We start from the raw sequence: 9,909 nt of genomic DNA, 5'->3' as shown, positions 1-9,909 counted from the left end.
CCACTGAGCCAAAAAAGCTGATATTTACATGAAAGCTTCCTAACATAGTGCAGAGTTAAGTTTGTTCAAATCATGGCCCCCTGGGGTAATATGGGGCCACAAGGGGGGGTCAAAGTTTTACATACAAATATATAGGGAAAATCTTTAAAAATCTTCTTCTCAAGAACCACTGAGCCAGAAAAGCTGATATTTACATGAAAGATTTCTGACATAGTGCAGATTCAAGTTTTTCAAATCATGACCCCTGGGGGTAGGATGGGGCCACAAGGAGTGATCAAAGTTTTACATACAAATCTTTAAAAATCTTCTTCTCAAGAACCATTGGGCCAAAGAAGTTCACATTTACATGAAAGCTTTCTGACATAGTGTAGATTCCAGTTTGCAAAAACCATGGCCTCTAGGGGTAGGTTGGGGTCATAATAGGGACTACGGTTTTACATGCAAATATCTATGAAAAGTCTTCTGATATGGACCAAGGTGACTCAGGTGAGCGATGTGGCCCATGAGCCTCTTGTTTGTTTTATGACTAAATATCGTGCCCAATTACAAGTACGAGGAATGTTTCAGCACTAAGCTTTTTTTAAAAGTCAACAAAACAAATTGATAATATACATGTAATTATTATTCAATATATTTACTTTAACCCTCGCTTGGGCCCACTTGAAACTTTAAGCTAGAGCCGAGGAGAGATGACATCAGCATCTGGACCCAGTTGCTCAAAACCTTGGTTAAATTTAACCACTGGTTAAGCTAACCAGTGGGTAAATTTACTATCCACTGGGTATCTAAACACTGGTCAAAATTCTGTTGCTCAAAGTGAGTTTAGCCCTAGGACTTACTAACCAACGGTTTAGTACTTTAACCAGTGGTTAGTATCCCACAATGCAACATCTGTCGTCTGTATATGTAAACAATAATGGCTACCAATACAAACAAAAAACGAAGTGAGAATTTCTCACCAGAGGAGACACTATTTCTAGTGGAACTAGTTGAAGAACATTTAAGTTTGCTCAAGTCTAAACAGACAAACCAAGTTACTAATGCTAAAAAAGCTGCTGTGTGGCGACATATTACGGACGCTGTCAATTCCAGAGGGTCGGGGGTAGTGCGTTCGATAGACCAGGTAAAGGAAAAATATAGAAAGGCCTGCTCGAAGGCAAAAGTGGAGAAACACCTCCAGAAGACTCACCGTGTCAAAACCGGGGGCGGTCCGCCTCCTCAGCCAATTGATCCGGTGTCGCAAAAAATCTTAGATATCCACCACGATTCCCCCAACTTTATTGGGATCGGGGGAGGAGTTGAGGTCGGAGGCCTCGTAATCCAAGGTAAGATTATTATTCGCTTAACCACTCTTTTGTAATTTGCCCAAGAACATTATCCAAGAACATTGAGTAACTATGGCAGAGGAAATTCGTAACTTGTGTTCGTCTGCAATACATGTCTTCCATGGGCTATCCGACGATAGACCGAACTTCAGAGTTGTAATTCACTGATAATATTCAGGAAAAAACTCATCATTAACAACAGCTGAAGTATATTCCATACACGTACATCCTATCTAATTTTAAAACTGAAATTTACAGTCCATATAACCGACTGCTGCCGAGTAATCGTACTTGATGCATTAGCAATGTGAAGGTCACGGAAACTTCTTTTTTCGCCCCATGAGTGTTTTGCACCTAGTATCATAATTTCCTATAATGTATAAACTACAATATCCCAACGAACAATGTTCAAATATAGTACTTCGTGTAAATTTAATTTAGAAACATACACACGAAATATATTTCAATCAGATATTTAAATGTTTTGTTATTTACACACTTTTGTTTTTTATTTAATCCAGAAGTACCAGCTATACCTACATGTATGTTAGAGAAAGCTGAGAGTTCAGGTAAGATTTTTACTCTGAAATGGCTTTTTTGAGTTATAAGTAATTTAATTGTTCCTTTTGACAAAGGAAAGCGGGGGTGGGGGGGGGGCACATTTTTAAAACGTGTTCAACAATTGACCCTTATTGTGGCCCCTAAACTTTGAACAGCATGAAAAAGGGCCAACAAATAGGTGATTCAAACATGTAAACTTGTGACTCCTTCCCATTGACTTCACCTATTTCTCTTGTTTATTGTCAGTTTCTGTTATAACATACCAATTGCTTGTAAAGTTATGCATTGATGATGTAAAAGTTTCTTTATGATGGTAATAAATTTTCTTTATCAATTTCACACAATCTAGGTTTTCAAACCATCAATGAAGAGACAATCACCTTTGAAGGTAATGCAATATGTTTACAACAAGTTTATTTTAGCATATAACATTTTAACAAGACCAATGGTGATATAAATATAATAAAAACATTGTACATCTATATATATATATATATATATATATATTAAATTATTAAACATAATTACAAATTAACAATATTTATATAGTAATTAGCAATATTTGAAATTCATAGGCCAAGGTAGTACAGAGACAATTCTTCAACTCCCAGAAAATTTGGAAGGTAAGTTTAACAATGATAAATATGTAAGATCATATGACATACATAATACTTAATACATGAATGTAGTGCATAATACCAGATCTATATTTACTTTTCTGTAAGAATGGAGGTTAAAGATTTATAGCACTGGGGCAATTGGGAGAGGTTACTAAGGGCGCTCTCAAGTGTGCATGTATTGCAAAGCAAAGGTTATAACTGTCAAATAATTCAGTATTTAAAATTGAATTTTATTTTAGGGACATCTGTAACATATGATGTTACATTATCAAGTTCTGGGACCTTGATCAGCTCAAAGAATAATGAAACAGGTATTGTATATAAAGCAATGTCTAATGTTAAAGACATCAATAGTGCAAGTCTAACACTACTTACAAAAATGGTTCACTGTATCCCAAAATTATTTTATAGTGAAAAATTGCAAATCAAATTGTCTCACTGCAAAGAATTAAGTGAAAACAAATTTGAATTATACAATAATAAAAAAAACTACATAATGTAATAAGTATATTTAACAAAAACGAAATTTGGAAACTCGAAAACATATTTCAAATATAAACAATTAATGAACATCTAAGTATACTATTGGATTGATGTACATTGATTTTTTTAGGTAAAACAAAGAAGAGGAAAATTGGTCAGGAAAGTCTGCAAGATCTTCAGAAAAGTGTATTGAGAGAGGATAGGGAGAGGATCTTGCTAATGAAAGAACTTATTATATTGCAGAAAGAAAAAGTTGCATTAGAAATTAAAAAACTGCAGATGGAATTACCATCTAAGCCAACAGAAAATGAGATGTAGTATATTAAGTGGCTCGACACACAGTAAAATTCACCTGTAGTAAGCTATTCTGATCATGTTGTCTGTCATCTGTTTGTCTGTAAAATGTCCATATGTATATATATATGTTAGTCATATTGGTGTTGCTGGATCTCTTTGTTATGTGAATTCATTTTCAGTTATGTTGTGATCCTCTGGGGCTAGGTTAAGGGCACAATATGGGGGTAAAAATGTTATGGGAATAAATATTGATGAAAAAAAGTTTTTTGAAAATCACAACAGGTAAACAATGACAGGTTGAAGGTGAATCAGGTGAGCAATGAGGCCCATGGGATACCTCACTTGGGGGTGGAGTTAAAAGTAGCAATTATACTGACTATAATTAAAAATAATTTTGAACAATGAACTGTCTGACATTGTTGTTTCTTGGTTCCACTACAATATTATCTGAAACATGTGGCTCATCTGAATGTTCACACTCCAAATCATCCATACAATCTTTCCTCTCTAAAGCAATGTTGTGCAGCACAGCACAAGCTACAATTATTTTTGCAGCACGATCCGGTTTACACTAGAAAAGAGAACACATGAAAATCTAACATGTAAAAATGCACAATTTCATAATACAATGTAAATTAATTTAAAACATTGATCTCTCAACTTTTAAATAAATTCGAAATTGAATGCAGTTCCAAATAGTTTGTGAAGCAAGCATTTGGAAAAAATAGTAAATTTTATTTACAATTTGATTTATCATTGAAGAGTTGTCAAACAAATAAAGTACATAGCATGTGCATATCGAAATACCCTAATTTCTCCATGAAGGACCATAAATCGTCGCTTCAGCCACCCGAAACTTCGCTCAATCACTGCCCTTGTGTGTGTATGTGCATCATTGTATTTCATCTGAGACCTACATAACACATTTGACGACAAATACAACTTTTCTGGTGAGGTAATTGTATTGAAATATGAAATCGATAATTTGAATTGAGGAATTGACTCCATAACATTTCCTCTCTTGAATTAGGAAATCTCAGCATCTGATTCTGGTTTGGTCTTAAATTACCCCCCCCCCCCCCCCCCCCACCGGAACTTGAATCACTTACTCAGTCGTGGGTCGTAGAAAGGGAGTCACCAGATATTTGCTGCATGCATATCCACTGTCACCAATCAGTAGTCCATCCACATCAATCCCTTTATGATGCGCTTCGAAATATGTTCCAATATTTGATTCTCGAAAAATAAAAGAATCATGGTTGGACCCTGGCCACTTGGCAACAATGTTGATAAATCGGCCTGTAAGTAAGGAAAAGGAGTAAAGGTGGGGCTTGCATGAAGTTTCATTATTTTACTACCAGCAGGACAGAAAGTTGGGTTTTGTTGTTGTTGTTTTGGTTTTTTTTTTTAAATATATATTTATGTAATTATGATATATATGCATAAAATTAAGTCAAGTGCAAGCCAAAATTTTCAGCCAATTTGGGTGTCCAAAGGGGTAAGGGGGACTGCATGGCTCCTCTCAAAATCTGCCACCACTGATAATGACCGTATGTGGTTTTTCATATGTAAACAAAGGTATATTGGGTGACCCACTATTTTTTATAGTTGCTAGTAGGTATGAATGAGAACAAGAATATATGCTTGAAAGTTCTAAATTGTAATGTCAGTAATGAAGGAGCCCACCCACCCACCCACCCAAAAATTAGACAGTATAAGTTGATGAAATATTCACCCCCCACCCACCCACCCCCCTAGATTTTATAAGGCTTCAAATATGTCTCCTAATTAGTCATTTGTACTATTTTCTATCATTTCTGATAAGGTGAGTTTAATAAAATGACGCACATTTTAAGGGGTTTTTTTTGGAAAAAATTAAGTTCTCCCAATGAAGTAATTCAAGGAATCAAAAGATTTTGCCCCGCCCCCTTAAATCCGCCACTGGTTTAGGCACGTTAACATTCCTCATACGATGCTACTACATGTACGTGCCGAAAATACAAGTAATGCAATTATTCAGTGATGATACTATCGCCAACTATATAGTACACATGTGACAAATTATGTATTTACATATATAAGTAAGTGAAGTAAAGTGGGGGGGGGGGGGGGATTTACAGTTGGAGTGAAAGCTCATTTTTTACCGGAAGTGGGAAACACTATTCTCTCTTTCATAGGCCTACAAGTTGTCGACACGGATAGACTGTGTTTCTCCACTGTTAAAGGTTTATGTGAGTCATTGTGTATTTTTGAATATTATGTTGGTGAATATGAATTTTTATATCAATGTTTAGTGGTGATATACCGGTATATTAACTTCAAAAGTTATTATGAATGACATAATTGATATTCAAATTCAATATCATGAAATGTATGACCTGTCTTCATTATCTCATGAACATTTAATTATTTATTTTAGGAATACTAAATACAATATATTGAAGAAAGATAAAAACTTGGATAAACTATAATCACCTTCATGATTACATATGGCCTGTGTGTTTATTGAATGGAAGCCTTTCCGGTTCACATACACGGGCTCATGCTCACTGGGGCCCATGATGCGGACGTGGGTACCATCGATAGCACCAATCACACCAGGAAATTTGGCAATGGCATAAAAGCCCTTCTTGATGTTGGACTTCTCTCCTTCTGTGGATGGCCACTTTATAAAACGTGAGGCCAAATCGGTCAGGGCTTGGGATACATCCTGGATACTTCGAGAAACACTTGACTTGTGGAAACCCAGTGTATCGCCTATAGTTTTCATGTTATTACCTGTAGCGTAATATCGTAGAGCCATCTCGACCTGACTGAGAGCTGACAAGGAATATGAGCGCAATGTTGGACGGCACAACTCGGGTTCTAGTAGATCAGTGATGAAATTAACTGACTCTTTACTAAACCTATACCTTTCTTTGTATTCACTGTCATTGAAATCGTGATTAAAATGTCTGTAAACTCTTGTTTTCTTGTGTCGTCTGCCAAGGTTAACATCAAACAGCAAGCGGGCAGCCATGTTTAACCACTGGTTAAAAGACTTAACCCACCTCTGCAGAATGGCTAACTTTGGCCAAAACTTAACCACTGGTTAGGCAACTTAACCACTGGCTAACTTTTGAGCAACTGAATTTAACCATTGGCTAAAAGTTAACCGGTGGACAAGGGATTTAACCACTGGTTAAGCTTAACCAAGGTTTTGAGCAACCCAGTCCTGTAGGTAAATAACGAGATATGACGTCAGCATCTGTAGGTAAATAACGAGAGATGACGTCAGCATCTGTAGGTGAATAAAGAGAAATGACGTCAGCATCTGTAGGTAAATAAAGACAAATGACGTCAGCATCTGTAGATAAATAACGAGAGATGACGTCAGCATCTGTAGGTAAATAACGAGAGATGACGTCAGCATCTGTAGGTAAATAACGAGAGATGACGTCAGCACCTGTAGGTAAATAAAGAGAAATGACGTCAGCATATGTAGGTAAATAACAAGAGATGACGTCAGCATCTGTAGGTAAATAAAGAGAAATGACGTCAGCATCTGTAGGTAAATAACGAGAGATGCCTTTAAAACATTGTAAATTCATGCCTACTGGTGGTTTAATCATACAGTGAAAATAAATTATCTATTAAACATTCGTCTTCTTGACTCCTTGACATTATTTAACACCGATAACGTGTGCAGGGCTTGGCTGTGTCTGTTGCATTCACACAACTTTAATATCAAAACATTAGAATCAATCGAACCCCTTACTTGACATAAATATTTGTTGTTACGCATATCAAGATCATTTGAATGAGGTCAAGGTCACTGGTTGAAATTCCTGTGGGACACAGCTTCTTAGTGGAGGAATATGAGAACTTCTTTCACCAGCATGTACCGGTGATCGCCTTTTGTTTAACATTCGATTAGAAAATAAATGGTTTGGAGATTGGAGAGTACATCGTAAATTGGTTGCAAATCTTTAAAAACTTGATATATTTTACGTAATTTCAAGTATTTTAGGATATGAAGATGTCATCATACAAATGTCAAAAGTAGCATGAAGTGATGTAGGCGACATAGACATAGATTTCGTTGATACATTCGGGCTTCTCTTCTCATAATAACAACTTTTTAAAGGTTTTGAAAAGAGCAAACTACGCTATTCGTGAACCAATCTTTCAACAAAAGTTGTGTATGATTCACCTCGTCAGTAATTTTAAATCAGACAGTTTTTATATTGATAAATGACCTTTCTGATTGTATTTCCATGTGAGCAGCGATTTGTTTGATGACGACCCTGTAAGACCCAGATCTGGAGCACTACAACAGTGTACCAAGTCCTGCGCGTTATCAATGAGATCCATACACCGTTCATGGTCACGTTCTGGGCTATGTTGGTGCAGCTGGATATGCTTGGGTTAACATACACAGAAGTCACAAAGGAAATTTTTATTATCATAGATACATCTCTGTATTCACTAAACTTCCTGAAGCGAGACAACATCATTGAAATATGTCATCAACCGTATGCAGTGGAGAATGTCAAAATATCCTGACGGCAAAGCGAACTGTTGAATGAATGACATTCTCTGACTACTAAATACCTAGCATGATACATTAACTCCAGGATTCCAGTCAATATAATGTGAACTAATTAATTGATTCATCATCATGGTATCCAAGCTTTCTCAACGATACAACGTTTCATGGGATCGTATGTCAAAATTGTGACATATTAGAAGTTCTTTCTCCCAAAATCATCTCTAATGGTAAATAGTTTCAGATCTTAATCCCATCTCGTTGATCGCAGACCCTATCCGATGGTTAGCAGTTCCATATCCTCGTTGATCACAAAATGTCTCCGATGGCAAAACTTTTCAGATACTAATCCTATCTTACGAATCATAGACATTCTACGGTGGTACAGAGTTCCAGACTTGTCTGTGATCCGTCCATTAACACTTTCGTGAACAGGTGCAATCCTTTACCGTCAGATGAACTGTATCTGGATGCATTATATATACGTGTATAAGATCATTATCCAGTAATCACTCACGACATGAATACAGCACATGTATCAGTATGAAAATATGTTAACGGGTGTATTGAACTATGAAAAAAAAAGTAGAATAAAAACTGTCTAGTAAAAACCAATCCTTTAGCATTTCTAATTATGAAATTTCATGAAGAGCAGAACTTTCTTCACAGTCAGATTATATTCGTCTTCTTTCAACTATAGTCCAGCTGGACATGTCATTACTGGTGATATTGAAAAAGTTGAAAATGAGGACCTGAAAATCACTTAATTATTTTAAAAGGTCCTAAATTAAGAGAACCTCTGTTTTTAATTGGCGATAGAACATCCCTATTATGTCAGACGATAGGCTAAATATAAAAAAGAACCCAATACTTTGTCAAAATGGATTAAAGGTGTAAGAGGAATTTAAAAAAAAGAAGTATTGAACCCATCAAAATAAAAGTACGTACCATATATCCTTCTGTGTTTAGTAAACCAGAAGTGATCAAAGAATTAGATAGGTTACATGAGGAATATGTTTTGGTTCCAGTTGACAAACCTTGTAACAATATTGCCTTTGTTTGTAAGGTTTGTTATTACAACTGTATTTTAAACGAACTTGCATTGGCATTAATTCCATATTTGGTAATTGTACTTATACTCCAACTGCCCTTTCAAACGATGGAATTCTTCAAAATCGCGCTTCAGTCTTAAACACTTAGTGATGGGATGGATGGATATGAGTTAACTAAACGTGCCTATACTGGATTCCTAAACTTCCCAAAAACCCTTACAAAGAAAGATACATTGCTGGATCCAGTAAATGTTCTACCAAACCCCTATCTTTGCTCCTCACGAAAATGTTAACAGCTGTAAAGGAGAAACTTCAAAAGTATTGTGTCACGACATATGCCAAAAGTGGCGTAAATCAATGTGGATTCTAATACATTTTTAGAAAACCTTTGGTAAATTTGAAATCGCAAAACTTTTCTTAAATCAAAAACATTAAAACGTGTAACTTTTCAACATTTCACACGACCATTCCTCACCATAAATTAAAGGAAAGGTGAAGATGACGAACAGTGGGCAATTTCATATCTCCTATAAGCAATACAAAATAGAGAGTTGGGCACATAATACGTCCGTGAAAATGCTTACATAAGGTGTTTTTCTTAAGTCATAATTTGTATATATCAAAAATTGCTTCACGTAGTATCAGGCTGTGACATACTTTCTTTGCATAATATGAATATAGGGTAGCTAAGATAGACAAACCAAGAATTTTGTGTGTAAAATATTTCCCCAAATTTGACCCACGTTCAACAACCTCTCAATATTCAAAACGTCAAAGAAAATTAAACTTGTTGAGAATCAAAATACTTGCACTATGCACAGCTTCAAGTTATTTACAAATACCATTATAGATTCTACACTGTGAGAGGAATTATAAGGACAAACCATGCCCTTTATATAAAATGGACAGCAATCTGTAATTTTTCTCACACATTGAAGAAAATGAAAATCCTTGCCACATGCACGCCTTCAATACCCATAAAAACACTTTGTAAAATAAAAAGGTTTTCACTTGAAAACTGTGGGAGGAGTTCATAGAACAAA

At 35.7% G+C, this 9,909-nt stretch overlaps 2 protein-coding genes across 3 annotated transcripts; one reads left to right on the top strand and one right to left on the bottom strand.

Annotated features, from left to right (window-relative positions):
- The first annotated feature begins 719 nt into the window (after positions 1-719).
- LOC125649629 (uncharacterized) lies at positions 720-3,377 on the top strand. 2 transcript variants are annotated; one of them, XM_056147049.1, is made up of 6 exons: positions 720-1,325; positions 1,847-1,894; positions 2,236-2,274; positions 2,462-2,509; positions 2,746-2,817; positions 3,120-3,377. In XM_056147049.1, the coding sequence occupies exons 1-6, from the start codon at positions 917-919 to the stop codon at positions 3,305-3,307; spliced, it is 804 nt and encodes a 267-aa protein (XP_056003024.1). In that variant the 5' UTR covers positions 720-916; the 3' UTR covers positions 3,308-3,377. The 2 variants fall into 2 exon arrangements, with proteins under 2 accessions (XP_056003024.1, XP_056003025.1); XM_056147050.1 differs by lacking the exon at positions 2,236-2,274.
- Positions 3,378-3,429: 52 nt separating this feature from the next.
- LOC125662660 (putative nuclease HARBI1) lies at positions 3,430-6,475 on the bottom strand. Its single transcript, XM_056147047.1, has 4 exons — positions 5,762-6,475; positions 4,396-4,585; positions 4,094-4,199; positions 3,430-3,857 (listed from the first exon to the last, which is right to left on the bottom strand). Exons 1-4 carry the CDS (start codon positions 6,303-6,305, stop codon positions 3,669-3,671), a joined length of 1,029 nt encoding a protein of 342 aa, XP_056003022.1. The 5' UTR covers positions 6,306-6,475; the 3' UTR covers positions 3,430-3,668.
- Positions 6,476-9,909: the final 3,434 nt, after the last annotated feature.

The sequence above is a fragment of the Ostrea edulis genome, chromosome 8 (genome assembly GCF_947568905.1).
Source record: "Ostrea edulis chromosome 8, xbOstEdul1.1, whole genome shotgun sequence".
In the NCBI taxonomy this organism is placed as follows: domain Eukaryota; kingdom Metazoa; phylum Mollusca; class Bivalvia; order Ostreida; family Ostreidae; genus Ostrea; species Ostrea edulis.
This window is presented reverse-complemented; position numbering and strand designations above follow the sequence as displayed.

Bases quoted from the DNA above. Each gene is read 5' to 3' on its own strand.
- LOC125649629 (XM_056147049.1), top strand. From the start codon at position 917: ATGGCTACCAATACAAACAAAAAACGAAGTGAGAATTTCTCACCAGAG. The intron at 2,275-2,461 runs GTAATGCAATAT...TGAAATTCATAG, and splicing joins AGAGACAATCACCTTTGAAG to GCCAAGGTAGTACAGAGACA. The intron at 2,510-2,745 runs GTAAGTTTAACA...ATTTTATTTTAG, and splicing joins ACTCCCAGAAAATTTGGAAG to GGACATCTGTAACATATGAT.
- LOC125662660 (XM_056147047.1), bottom strand. From the start codon at position 6,305: ATGGCTGCCCGCTTGCTGTTTGATGTTAACCTTGGCAGACGACACAAG. The intron at 4,586-5,761 runs GTGATTATAGTT...CCTTACTTACAG, and splicing joins GGCCATATGTAATCATGAAG to GCCGATTTATCAACATTGTT. The intron at 3,858-4,093 runs GTATTTCGATAT...TCTCTTTTCTAG, and splicing joins TCCTTCATGGAGAAATTAGG to TGTAAACCGGATCGTGCTGC.